The following is a 14941-nucleotide window of genomic DNA, read 5'->3' on the forward strand; positions in this document are numbered from 1 at the left end:
ATTTCAACCGGTTCAATTTCACACTCAAGTACATCCCTGGGGGAAGAATTTCATGGTGGACGCCTTGTCCAGACTCCCTCAATACAACTGCTCTAAACTGAGCATCGTGCAACCGGTGGTTCCCACTTCCAGCCTGGCGGCTCCGGTGGTTACTCGCCAGCAGGCACGAGCAAAAGTGGACGTGCCTCAAGATTTTCTTTCTGACCTCAAACTTGCCCTTCCCAGGATGACTGGTTCTAGAAGCATCAGGATGAGTGCACAATGAGGGACGAATTGCCATGGATCAGTGCCAAATTGTATGTCCCCGCCTCCCTTCGTCCCGTTGTCCTCCAACGTGCTCACGACTCCAAATTGGTGGGTCATTTTGGTTTTGTAAAACTTTGCATTTGGTAAAGAGACAATTTTGGTGGCCATCTTTGAAGAAGGACATTGAACTTTATGTTGCCAGTTGCCCCGTTTGTGCGGCCGCGAAACGACCTCCTGGGAAACCGCAGGGATTGCTCCAGTCTGTTGCCCGACCTGTTGCCCCTTGGAAGGAGATCTCTATGGACTTTATTGTTGAACTCCCCGAGAGCCAGGGGCACACCGTCATTTGGGTCGTTACGGATTTGTTTTCGAAACAAGTTCATTTCGTCCCCTGCCACAAAATTCCTTCCGCTAAGGCGCTGGCTAAACTCTTCATTTCCCACATTTACCGTTTGCATGGAGTGCCTGATCGCATCATCTCCGATAGGGGTGTCCAGTTCACCTCAGTGTTCTGGAAGGAATTTCTCAAACGTATTGGCTCCGCCCAGGGCCTTAGCTCCGCCTACCATCCTCAGACTAATGGCGCTTGTGAGAGGACTAATTCTGTTCTTGAACAATATTTATGTTGTTTCATCAATTATCAACAAGATGATTGGGTGGACTTATTGCCACATGCTGAGGTGGCCTACAACAATTCTGTCCATTCCAGCACTGGTTTCACGCCTTTCCGGGTGGTGTATGGTCAAGATTTTGTTCCTATTCCTGAATTGCCTCGTGACCAGCCGCAAGTTCCGTCCGTCGCTGACTGGAGCGAACGTCTCAGCCGTATCTGGCCTTTGACCCTGACAACTCTGGATGCTGCACATCGTGCCCATAAAAAACAGGCGGATAAAAGGCGTACACAGCCATATGAATACCAGGAGGGTGACTTGGTTTATTTGTCCACGAAGTTTCTTCGCACCCCGCAGAAGTCCAAAAAGTTGGGACCAAAATATGTGGGTCCGTTCCCTATCGTGAAGGTCATCAATCCTGTCTCTGTTCGCTTGCAGTTGCCCAAGCACCTTCACCGGGTTCACCCGGTATTCCACATTAACCTCATTAAACCTGTTCGTGTTCCACATTTACGTCCACCTGATGACCCTCCGCCTGCTCCTTTGCTGATCGATGGTGAACGGCATTTTGAAGTTCGTCAAATACTTGATTCCCGCAAGCGGCGTAATCGCATCCAATACTTGGTGGCTTGGAAGCATTTTCCTCCTTCTCATGCGGAATGAGTTGACAAGTCCCATGTTCATGCCCCCCGGCTGCTTCGTAAGTTTTATGATGCTTACCCTGACAAGCCTTAATTTTTCTCTTTTCCCCTCCCTGTTCCTTTTTGTGTTTTGTTGTTCGTCTGTTTGTTTGTTTGTTTGTTTTTAGGCCTAAACGCCTTTTTCCGGGGGATGGCCGGATGTCAGCTTCTGCTTTGCTGTTGCTTCAGCTGCCATGAAACGGGGAGGGAGGGCATGGTATTTGGGTGGGGTTACTCGATGTGCTGGAGGAATGTTCTGGAGTTCACTGGATGGTCAGACTACGCATGCGTGGGTGTTTCCCGCCTGGACTAACGGCACCGACATTCCATCTTCGTGATGCCTTTTGAAGTTATCTCACACCTGACACTTGAAGGACTTATGATTGGCCTAGGCCTATGATGCCAGGGGGTGTGGAATGGGCTATTCTATATATCAACTGCTTTCGCGCCTAATTAATTAGACTTCGCTATGCAACCGCTCTCTAACCATTTTTAATTAGTAAAAGTACATTTGATTTTCCACGTATGGAGTCTCATGGTCTTTCTTTCCTAATTATTAAATGGAGAGGTGCTGACAGTATTATAATTACATTTGACAAGCAAAGATATCGTCTCAACTCTGTATGGAAAGCTCGAGATTTCTATCACAATATTCTGAAGGCGGGACACCCTGCACCATCTGGATCCAGAGAAAGACCACATGAAGGACAAGATAGACAGCAAACTACACAACTACCAGACAAGATGCACCACCTTCCCTTCCTGGAAGGGCAAGGTGTCATGGAACAAAGACCTAGCCATATGATTACCAGACGAATGGAAAAACAAGCCACAATGCAACAACCTCAACAATCACCGGCCATTGATCAAGGAGTCGCAGCAACAAGCTCAGAAGCCATGGGAGGAGCTAGGCCAAAGGTTAAACAGGCCATGCAGGAGGCTCTAAAAAAGCTTCAGGCAACCAGAGATGACAACTAAGATTTTGACATGGAATGTCAATGGACTGAATTCTCCACAGAAGAGAAAGAAAATATTCCACTATCTTAAACAGTTCAAGAATGATATAATTTGTCTGCAAGAAACTCATATCAAATCAACTGATCAAAAATATTTGTTTAACCCCAAACTTGGTCAACATTTTGTGACCTCTGCTACGGAAAAGAAAAATGGTATAGTTGTATACTTAAGAAAAGACATTAAGGCTGAACTAATTGAAGCAGATCCCTTTGGAAGATATATCGCGCTAGACCTAATCTTAGAAGGGAAAAAGATATTACTTTTGGGAATTTATGCTCCTAATCAACAGCAAGACGGATTCTATAGAAATCTTTATGCTAAATTACTACAGTGGGACTATAAGTCTTGTATACTATTGGGTGACTGGAATGGCGTGATTGACACTAAAAGAGATAAGAAGACCTCTCACCCAAATACTAAAATGCAAGCTAAGTTACCCAAACCTTTTTTTGACATGATGGACGACTTTGAATTGAGAGATATTTGGTGAGAAAGAAACGCAGAGGAATATGATTTCACCGTCTTTTCCGATAGACATCAATCCTTTTCGAGGATTGACTTTATATTAATCACTAATGATTTACTTTCTACGGTGAAGAAGACAAAGATTGCGGTGAGGGTCCTTTCGGATCATAACCCAGTTTGGATGGAATTGGGAAGGACAGTGCAGGCAAGAAGGTCTTGGAGGCTGAATGAAAACTTATTCAGATATGAAAAGTACATTAATGATTGTAAAAAATTGTTATCTGAATACTTTGTTTTGAATATGAATAAGGGTACACCTATGGAATTTGTATGGGATGCAAGCAAAGCGTATATGAGAGGAGTACTGATGAATATAAACAAAATGCATAGACATAAACAAGGGCTAAAATGAAAAGAATTGGAAGAGGAAATTAAAGGGAAAGAGTTGGAGTTAACATTGAATCCAGGCGATACAAAGGTTAAGGAAGCAATTACCATATTAAAATCCCAATTTGATATGCTGATCTCTGACCAGGTAGCCACTAGTTTATTATTTGCAAAACACAACACTTTTTGTAATGCAAATAACCTGGGCAGATGGTTAGCTTATCAGATTAGGAAAAAAAGGAAAATTTGAAATGTAACCAAATTGATTTATAGAGGGAAGGAGGTGTTTCAACAGGAGGAGATTCAAAAGGCATTTCAGGAATTTTTTACAGAATTGTATAAAGGGGATAAAATTAAGGGTTTAGATATAGACAAATACTTAGATAAAGAGAAAATAGCCCTAGTTAGAGAAGAGTACAGGCAAAAGTTGAACCAACCAATAACCTCAGGGGAAATCTTGCAGGTAATTAAGCAACTAAAGTTAGGGAAAGCGCCAGGCACAGATGGCTTGACAGCAGTTTATTATAAAAATTTACAGTTAGAAATGGTAGAACCTCTTAGAGAACTATTTAATAAAATTCAAACGGAAGGTAAAGTGCCCCCATCTTGGAAGACAGTGTTTATATCTTTGATACCCAAAGAAGATCAAGATACTACCCAACCAAAAAATTATAGACCTATCTCATTACTTAATGTAAATTATAAAATTTTTACTAAAATACTAGCAAATAGGTTAATGGTGGTTATTCAACAATTGATACATACCGACCAAACAGGTTTTATACAGGGGAGACAGATGAAGAGTAATGTTAGACTAATTATCAATGCATTAGAATATTTGGGAAAGAACAACCAAATTCCTGCTGCGTTCATATTTCTGGCTGCTGAGAAGGCCTTTGATCGAGTTAACTGGCAATTTCTGTTGAAAATATTGCAAAAAATGCAGATAGGAGATAGCTTTTTACAGTCAATCACAGCAATATACCAACAGCAAACAGCTCAAATCATCGTCAACGGAAGTTTAACAGACCCTTTTCCAATCAGAAAAGGTACAAGACAGGGCTGTCCTTTGTCCCCACTATTGTTCATTATAACTTTGGAAGTATTGTTGAATAAAATACGGGGCTTGGATGGTCTAAAAGGGATCAAGATTAGGCAGCAAGAATACAGAGTCTGCGCTTTTGCGGATGATTTGGTCATAATATTGGAACAACCACAGGAATCTAGTATGAATATGATTAATCAATATGGTCAAGTGTCTGGTTTTAAAATAAATTTAGGAAAAACCAAAATATTAGCTATAAATATGAATACTAAACGAAAGGAAGAACTAGGAGGGATGCTAGGATGTGAGGTAGTCAAAAAAGTCAAATATCTTGGGGTTAATATTTTAGCCTCAAACGGGAAATTATATAAGCACAATTATATACCACTTTGGTGGAGTATACAGACAGAGATGAAAAAATGGGAGAAATTGCACTTATCCTTGCTGGGTAGGATAGCGGCAGTGAAAATGAATATCTTACCAAAATTTTTATTCCTTTTTCAAATGCTACCTATACTTAAAAAAGATGCGAATCTTTTAGAATGGCAGAAGGGTATCAACAAATTTGTATGGGCAGGAAAGAAACCGAGGGTAAAGATGAAAATAATGCAAGATGTACGCGAGAGAGGAGGCTTGAAATTACCTAACCTAAAATTATATTATGATGCAGTGGTGCTATCCGCAATTAGTGATTGGACCCATTTAACCAACGATAGAATACTGAATATCGAGGGACACGATCTGGTATATGGTTGGCATGCTTACTTGTTATTCAACAAAAAACTAGATAAGAATTTTAAAAGTCATATCTTAAGAAATGCTTTACTGCGGGTTTGGAAAAAAATATCAATATAAACTAAATGACAAATTACCCATGTGGGCAATTCCTAGACATGCAATTGAAAATATGAATATAGCACAAAAGCAGGATAGAACCACCTACAGACAACTTCTCACTTTGGAAAGGGGGTTTTTACAACTAAAATCTTTAGAGGTATTGAAAGAGGAGAAGGTAGTTCAAACATGGTTCCAGTATGGCCAATTACAGGCCAGGTGGAAAATAGACCAAAAAACTGGTTTTATCCAAGTTGAGGATAATTTGTTTAAACAAATAAGAGATCAAAGTTTAATGCACATAAAGAGGATATATAATGTACTAATACAGATGGATTCGGAAACAGAACTAGTTAAAGATTGTATGATAAAGTGGGCTCAAAATATTGAAGAACCAATAATGTTGGATACATGGGAAAGAATATGGGTAAGAAATGTGAAGTTCACACAAGCACAAAATCTGAGAGAAAATTTTTATAAGATGTTTTATAGATGGCATTTAGATCCTAAAAAACTGGCTTCTATGTACCCAAATGTACAGCCTAAATATTGGAGATGTGGTTCTCTCGATGCTGCATATTTTCATATATGGTGGACTTGTTAAAAGGTTAAGGCATTTTGGATAAAAATGTGGTGGATTATGCAAAATATTTTTAAAAGAAGGATAAAATTTACTCCTCAGTTATTTTTATTAGGTATATGTACTGAATTTACAGCGGTAGAGACTAATTTGGTTCTGCACTTAATAACGGTAGCAAGACTGTTGGTGGCGCAATACTGGAAGAAGGAAGACTTGCCTACAACTCTTTAAAAGTCACAAACCTAGCCGAGATGGCGAAAATATCAGCGTATCTTAAAGACCATTCAAGTGAGAGATACAAACGAGACTGGAAAAAATGGATTGACTATATACAAAACAAATATGGGACTAAGAAATTACAGATAGCCTATGCTTAAGATTAGGAATAATCTAAACTGCTTAAAGTTAGTGCAACAGGAAGAAGCTGAGTTTAATGCAGGGATGTTATTAACTTCTTTTTTTATTTCCTTTGTCTTAATATATTTTAGACTGTATTTGTTAAAAATCTATACCGTGTACGGGCTCTGGGAAGTCGGGGGGGGAGGGAAGTGGGGTGTTAGGGGGAGGGGGGGATATATAGTATGTGTTAGATTTTATAGTAACGTGATTGCACTTGTATACTGTTGCTCTTTAATTTCACTGTAAAAATAGGACTAGCTGAATATATTAATAGATAGTAGAAATACACCGAAGGAAGGAGTAGAGGGTTAGAAGAGGGGTAGAGAGGGTGGGAGAGAGGATGGGAGGGAGGGTGAGAAGGAAGGGAGGGAGTGTACTGGGAGAGAGGAGTGATAGAGGGGGAGGGGAAGTAGGGTAGAGGGGAATGTTGGAGGGAAGAAGGAAAGTTGGAGGGGGGCGAAAGGAAGGGTGTATGGAGGGTCGAAGTGGTACATTGGGTTTGTATTTTGGGGGGTATTGTTGACAAGACTAATCGCTGTGTTTATTGTTTAATGTTATATGGCCCCGGTTATGCACAGTATATATGTGACTGTATGAAATGAAAATGGAAAAATAAAAACACATTTACAGGAAGGAATACAGCACATAGATACTTTCAAAGGCACAATGTGAGGAATGCTTTATTTTTAGTATGGGAAAAAGTTAAATAAAAAAACTATAGGAAAATATCAGTTTGGCTTTCTACAATGGAGCATTAAATCGAAATATTGTCAATTTGGCAAAAAAAATGTATCCTACAAAGACATCTTAAACAAGGAAGAAAAAACTAGACAGGAATTTCAAAACCAAGAGATGGACCTAGCATGGTGACTGCACTTGCAAATACAATCAAGATATGAGAGAGATGTGAAAATATGGGGTTTTATAAAGAACCAATTATACTTGATCAAATACTATTAGGGACAGATGAAAAATTAATAAGGAAACTATATAATTACCTACTAAGCTTTAAAATGGAAGATGAATAAGTTAAAGAAACAATGATAGTATGGGCAAAAAAAATGGCTACACTATAAAATTAGATAAATGGCAAACGTTTTGGGATAGAAATTATAAGCTGGCAATGGCCACTGCATATAAGGAAAATTTATACAAAATTTTCTATAGGTGGCTTCTGCCACTGACAAGATTAACAAAGATCTCTAGAAATATGCTCATCAAATGTTGGAAATGTGCAGAGATGGACAGACTGACATTAAAAATAAAAGATAAAGGAGATATTATTGTTTATTAGTATTATTAGTATTATTCAACATGGAATAGGTTTTACCAGTGGCTAGATACAAGAGGTAGAACTTAGAAGAATAAAGATTATTATGTGTATGTAAAAGATTAACATTATATATGACTATAAGTATGTCAGTATAATCAATAGAAGCACAAATAATGCAATTATTATTATTGTTATAATTACTACATATATTATTTTTATTACTGTTAGTATATTTATTGTTATTTTGTTAAAATGAAATATCTAGACAATACACTGTTTTCAAAATATTTCAAAATATTTATATATAAATAAAAAATAATTTTTTTAAAAAAAATCATGTTTCCCACCATCCAATCCATAAGTTGCTGAAAAGTCACTGGGACACCTGACAATGCTTGAGGCATCTGATTGAATTCATAGAACCCCAAGGGACAAATGAAAGCAATTTTCTCTCTGTCATCTGTTGATGGAGCAACTTCTCAGATTCAGCACACTAAACCATTTTGCCCCTCTGGGGAGTACTGATCTGGAATGGTCCTCCAATTAATGGTATGGTAATCTATGCACATCCTCAGGAACAAATTCTTCTTCCAGTCTACTACTATGGGAGAGATGTAAGGCTCTGAGATTTTTGGATGATCCCAGGCCTCTTCAATTCTGCTACAATCTCTCTGAGGTCATCTAAATCATTTAAGGGGATCCACTGAGACCTTTCTCAGAAAGACTTATCTTTCAATGTTGAGCGGTCCTAGCACAGCAGGCCCTACATTAAATTTTTCTTTTGAGAACAGGTGCAGCCACCTCCCAAGTTTGTCTCTAGCCCTCTCCTGCCACTCTGAGGATGGCTATGTGTTCTTCTGGTAGAATTGAATAGAACCTATTGAAACCTCACCCTCAGTCTTTTCTCCTGTAGAACAGTATGACAAGGGTGGGTGGTTCACTTGTCCCAACAAAATCCAGTCTTTCAATCTCACAGGGAAGTTAGCAACATTCCAGACTTCAATCGAGCTCCACCCTCTTACCTACCACAAGACCTCTTGTGCAAGCTGGCAGAAAGCCTGTGACCAAGTCTGTACAAGGCAGGCACTTCTGGTTTTTACAACCTGCTTGCTGTTTTGTTGCTCTCGTTGTGCCCATACTTAGGCTGTGTTATAATCTTTTTAAAGTCCTTACGGATGGAATCATACCTATTCTTGGGATTATCATCGTCATCTTCCTCTTCTTCCATTGGCACAGCTACAGATTTATGCTCTCCTTCATCTCCTGAAGACTAAAAAAAAACCAGTTTTCTATTCACCAACAAACCTTCTGTTACTGGTTTTATTTTTTGTTCATCATTGCTTTCTTTGCCTGTTGAATTCAAATTTTCATTTTCAACTTCATTTGATGAGAGTATGTGGCAGCAGTATTGACAGATGTGCCCTTGGGTTTTTTAAGCTTGTTTTCCTGTCTCTTTAACTTTGCTATTTTCCTTCTTGGCTGTCCCTCTCATTTTCTTCTTTTTCTCCTCATTAGTCTTCATCAGGAAACAATTGTAACTCACTTCTTGGTAGTTGTTTTTAATTCCTCCTTTTAGGGCTTTTCTTTTTTTCTTTATCTCCCTTTTTATTTAAATTGTCATCCAAAGGATCACAGACCTCTTCGTTTGGGGAGATTTCTCAGTATATGAAACATTATCTTGGGGTTTCTTACAAATTCTCCCTCTTAAGTTCCTTCCTATTTTCCCCTCAAGTTTTTTTTTTTCTGATACTACCAGAAGCACTCCAGTTTTCTTTTTCAGGAGAAGGCTTCTCAATTTCAGAAAAGGAATAACTTTTCCTCCTTTCAAAGGTCTTTCTCTCATTTATGATTTCTTTTTCTTTTTTGGCTTTCTTTATCTCATCTAAGGATTCACTACTTTGTTCTTGCTTTGGGAACATCCTTCATCATCAGAAGATAAATCCTGTAATTTCCCCCAAACTTTGCTTTGCTTTCCTGAAGAGCTCCTATTGTCTTTTACTGATGAAACATTCTGTTTTCCTTTCAATGCACTTTCTTTGAAACTCCATGCTTTTTTTTAACAGATGCCTCTTTACAAGGTGTGTCTTGTAAATTGTCTTGAATTGCCTGTCTTTTCCTTATTTAAAATTAAAAATTCATCAACTTCACTGAACAATTCATTTTGCTGCTTCTGTTTTTAATTTAGTAGCATTTCTATCCCTAAATTCAGGTCCTTTAAAGTAATCTTTGTCTTCATTAAGTACTGGCTCTGGTTGTACAACAATAATTTCTTTTGGCAAACTATTGACATCAACTTTATTTTCTGAGTTTTCATTTGAAATATCTTGAGTCATGGTTTCATTTGTTCCAACTTTATTTTGTTACAGCTGTGGATTTTCTTTTGGAGCATTCCTAATTATTTGGATCATTTAGAAGAGCTACTACCCTCTTCCTTGCTGTTTTCCACTGAGGCTGGAATATTTCCAGGCATTTTGCACTATCTATATTTTTCCTCATATATAATACTTGGGGAGAATTTGTGTCCTCTGATTCTTCTGATGAGTGAGCCAAGAAGTCATGAAGCTTCTGCATCAATATATTCAATTTGTTTCATGCTAGATGACTTCATCTACATCCAGAGACTCTCAGGAACAATTGGTTCCCCAGAACTGGATGGAACTTAAGTGAATGGCTTTTACAGTTGACTTGGTATTGGTTCTTAAAGAGCCTTGAGGGCTCCACAGTCAGAATCTTTAGCTGATTCCATACTGGGTCTGAGAATAAAGCACCTCAAGAAAGCTGCTACATCTTGGAGGTGGAGCTGACGTCATGATGACACAACATGTGATCTTGGACCTCCAAGATCACCATCGATATCTCTGTTGCTGGACGGTCCTTTTGGACCTAAACCATCCCTTAGAGATGGTGATAGAGGAGGACACATCCTGCTGATTTCAGGGACATCAGAAAGTCCCTGATTGATCCAGGAGAAGTTCTTTTTTCCTGCAACAGAGAAGCAGCCATTGAAGCTGCTAAAGTTGGGACAGCTCCAGAAGAGAAGGAAAGAGGGAGTGAAAGTGTGTTGAATTGGTAAGATAAATTTTATTATTAGAGAAGAGATCACCTAAAAAACTAAAAGTTAAATTAAATTTGAAGACAGAAGAGAGCAAGTGGTGAGATTAAGCCAGAATTAAACTTAGTGTGTTGTCTTTTTTAATATATTTTTTTATGGATGGAATTTTTACAAATGTTTCCTACTTTTTAAATTGGATTGGTTAATTTTTCTTCTTCTATTTTTCATTCTTTTTTTCATACTGATGGATTAAGAATTTCTTTTTTTTTACAATGCTTGATCAGATTGTTTTTCTTTTAAGAACTTTTCTCCTTAAGTTTGGAATACAAAGAGGGATGTAAAAGCAGGAGGAAAAAGAAGTAACACTGCCACTTAGGGGCTGGAGGTTTGGAAACATTGTTTTTCTCTTTTCGCTTAGAACATTCTCAAGACTTTTGAGTTTGTTTATTGAAAGTGATAATGGGAAGCACACAATTTGTTTATACAGGTGCTCTTTTGGAGTACTATTAGTAGCTGGACTGAAGAGAAAGCCTTGACTTGAAAGATTATAATGAACTTGCTTGAAATTTAACAAAAAAGCCTTGGATGTTATTGTGGCAGTATTTATAAGTTGGAAGAATGGCACAACATGAAAAAGAAATATTAATATTGCAAATGATTATGCTAGAAAATAAAAAAATCTGGTAACAACAGAGAAGATCAGCTTTAGATCAGCTTTTTTGAACTCGGCAGCAGCGGCAGTGGCAGTGTTAGGTCAATAAGCCTAACAATAAGACTCTAACTTCTGGCTGCTAGACTTCGGAGAGAAGAGTGGGGGAGTGGGGGAGCGTTGCAAGGGGGACTGCTTTAGCGACCCCTGGACATTTGAGTGCTCCGGAGACCTGCCCATCTCCCATGCCGGCTACAGAAAATGGCAGCGTCGTTTTGAATGCGGCGCGTTTCTAAACTTAACTCTGGTGGTAGCAACGACGTTGGGACGGCGAGATTACAGCTTCTGGCTTTTGAAGGGGAGGACCCCCCTCTGTGACCATCATCAAGCAGAACACCAGCTGTGGCTGTCGCGCTTCGGTCTTGGCGGCCTGGAGGTTCGTCCTGGGGGCCCTGACCCAGCTATTGCTGCCCTGACTGCTACAACTGTTGCTGGAGAGGGCTAGGGCCAGGGTCAGGGTGAGGGTTAAGGCTAGGGTTAGGGTTAGGTTAGGGTTAGGATTAGGGTCTGGGTTAGGGTTAGTGGTAGGGTCAGTGTTAGGGCTAGGATTAGGGTTAGACTAGGGTTAGGGTTAGGGCTAGGGTTAGGGCTAGGGGTAGGGTTGGGATTGCTAGCCTGATGGACCGTTGACCCGCTGATGCCGGCTTGTGAACACCACGGCTCAGCTGTGTCCTCCCCCCTCTCTACCCCCCTTCCATCGGGGGCGCAGTCTCTTTTCAGCTGGATCCGGATTGCTGGGGGAGGGGCTGTACTTTGGCTGCTGTAACCCCTGGCCATTTGACCATGACCAGCCTTTCAGCTTTCGCTACTGTACCCGAGACTAACCACGGCCTTTCTGCCTCCCGGTCATCTCTGCCCCTGCTTTTGTTTTCCGGACCATCATCTTGAAGCAAGCTGGGTCTTTTGAATCCATCCTCAGCTTTGCTGAGACTCCCACTTAAGCAATGGACGAAGAGGACGTGGGTGGAGAGCTTGCTCCACACCTTCCTCCAACCGACATTAACTCCCTATCGCTCCAGACTTTTGGACTTTGCCCTCTCTGCGGGACCCTGCAGAGGAGAAGACAAGGAATACTAGGACTCCCTCTTCCATATTAGCTTTTTATGAACTTCTTGCACTGCTGCGCAATTTTTAACTTGTATGGGGAGTGCATGTGATATGGGTGTTATTGTATGATTGCATGAATGACCCCACTTTTTATTAATCCATTATTGTTGTATTTTTGTGTTTTTAATTGCTACGTGGGGATTGCTTGGGTGAATGGATGTGTTGTGTGTCTGAATAGGCTGGGACCACAACCGGGTACCCTCTGCACTGAGTGCACTGCAGAAGTGTCAGAGGGGCCTGGGCCTAATACCAGCCTAGGATGTTTGATTCAAAGGGCCTGCCGAAGAATGCAGTAGCCAGAGGGAGGGATGGGGGGACCACGGACCCAGGAGTGGGCCGGAACATTACGGTCATAACAGGGAGGGGCAGATATGGCGGGAACTTTAGGGCTAGCCATTACCGGGGAAGGAGGGTTCGCTACATCTCAGAGATCCCTCCTTCTGGCCCTATTAGTTCCACTCCAAGGCTAGCTGGCGTGAGTAATCAGGGCCCTGGTCTCAGGCTGCTGTTGCTAAATGCCAGGTCTGTGGTTCACAAGGCTCCTCTCGTCTAGGACCTAATTTTAGATGAGGGGGCAGACCTGGAATGTATTACTGAAACCTGGCTGAGCCCGGAGGGAGGAGTCCCCCTCACTGAGATGTGCCCAGAGGGTTTTCAGGTGCTTCATCAGCCACGACCCCAGAAAAGGGGTGTGAGAGTGGCTATTGTTATCCGAAGGTCTCTAGTCCCTCATAGGATCCCTGCTTCGGAGCTTGTTGGGTGTGAGTCCTTACTGGTGAAGTTGGACCTTGGGGGTCAAGTGGGCTTGTTGTTAATGTACCTGCCTCCCAACAGCATTACAACAGCCCTCCCCTCGCTCCTTGAGTCAGTAGCCGAGCTGGCAGTTGAGTTCCCCAGGCTTATGGTGCTGGGGGATTTCAATTTGCCTTCGTTCTGTGAGCACTCTGATGGGGCACAGGAGTTCATGGCTACCATGACAGCCATGGACTTGACCCAAGTAATTCGGGGTCTGACTCACTCAGCGGGTCACACACTCGACCTCGTATTTCTCTCGGAGCAGTGGAGTCGTGATCTTGGTTTGAGGGGTATTGAGATCCTGCCTCTGTCATGGTTGGACCACTTCCTACTGAGGCTCGACTTTTGGAGGCCAATCCCCCACTGTAGGGAGAAGGAACCGATTAGGTGGTTCCACCCCAGGTGCCTAATGGGCCCTCTGGGTTTTCAGACGGCGCTTGGTGTTATACCTGATACTCTCGTCCACAGTCCAGTGGAGACCTTGATCGCTGCTTGGAACTATTAGATAATGGGCAACCTTATCTTGTACCTCTCTTTATTTCAATAGAATCTGTCAATTCTCCATTTACCATTATCTTTGCTGTTTGTTTATGATATACCATTTGTATGGTTTGAATTAATTTCTTACCAAAGTTCATCTGCTCCAATTGTAGAAACATAAATTGCCAATTCACATTGTCAAAGACCTTCTGTGCATTGAGAAACATCAAAGCCATTTGTTTTTTGGGATGAGCCTCATAATATTCCAAAGTATTCAAAATCATTCTCATATTGTCTTTAATTTGTCTCTTGGGTAAAAAACCATTTTGGTCTGTATTTTACTCTCAGATATCACTTCATTCATGACTTCTAAGAGTGGGAGAGTCAAGATTTCTTCAAATAATTTATAGAATCCCACAGATAGTTCATCCGGACCTGGGGCTTTTCCATTATTTTGTTTTTTAAGTGCTTCCGTTAGCTCCATCATTGTTATTTTACTTTCCAACATTGTTCTAGTTTCATCTGGTATCTGGGGAACATTAGCATCCTGTAAATACTTTTAAACTCCTCCCTCTTCCACCTTCTCTTGATCGTAGAGTTTAGCATAGTAATCTTGTATAATTTTTTTCTCAGTGTTTCCATTCTTAATTGGAATATTTTCTTTGCATCTCTCTCTTTTTTCAGCTTATATGCTAGCCATCTACCTGATTTGTTTGCATTTCCAAAGTAATTCTGTTTAGCATCTCTAATTTTTTGTGCCAGTTCTTCCTTTTCCAGTAGATCCATTTTATGTTTAATTATATCCATTTTTATTTTAACATCTTTTTTTTGTGGCAATCTCTGTAGCTCTCTTTCAAGTATTTTGTAGTCATTATCTAAAGCTTTATGCATTTGTCTTTTCTTTAAGTTTTTCTTCCTTGTATAGTCTATTATCAGACCTCTAGTGACAGCCTTCATTGTATCCCAAAGATTCTGCATTGATGTATCTTCTTTCCTATTTTCTTTAGAATTTAGAATTTAGAATTTTATTAGAATTTGTAGGCCGCCCTTTTCCCTGAGGGGACTCAGGGCGGCTCACACAAAAACTGGGAAGGGGGGGAATACAGACAGTAGGACAACATGTAATAAAATAGCAAACAACATACATTCATCATTCGGGAGGGGCAACTATCCTATCCCCAGGCCTGACGGGCGAGCCAGTTCTTCAAGGCTATGCGGAAGGCCTGGACGGTGGAGAGGGTACGAATCTCCACGGGGAGCT

General features: G+C 40.5%; 1 protein-coding gene across 1 annotated transcript in view; it reads left to right on the plus strand.

The window, feature by feature from the left end:
- Window positions 1–261: 261 nt before the first annotated feature.
- STAC (SH3 and cysteine rich domain) overlaps window positions 262–14941 on the plus strand; it is a 202612-nt gene continuing 187932 nt past the window's right edge. Inside the window, exons 1-2 of the mRNA XM_032235867.1 lie at window positions 262–354; window positions 1296–1481. Of these exons, the coding sequence (XP_032091758.1) occupies window positions 262–354; window positions 1296–1481 (279 nt within the window). The remainder of the gene's footprint in view (window positions 355–1295; window positions 1482–14941) is intronic.

Source organism: Thamnophis elegans, chromosome Z (genome assembly GCF_009769535.1).
Source record: "Thamnophis elegans isolate rThaEle1 chromosome Z, rThaEle1.pri, whole genome shotgun sequence".
Classification (NCBI taxonomy): Eukaryota; Metazoa; Chordata; class Lepidosauria; order Squamata; family Colubridae; genus Thamnophis; species Thamnophis elegans.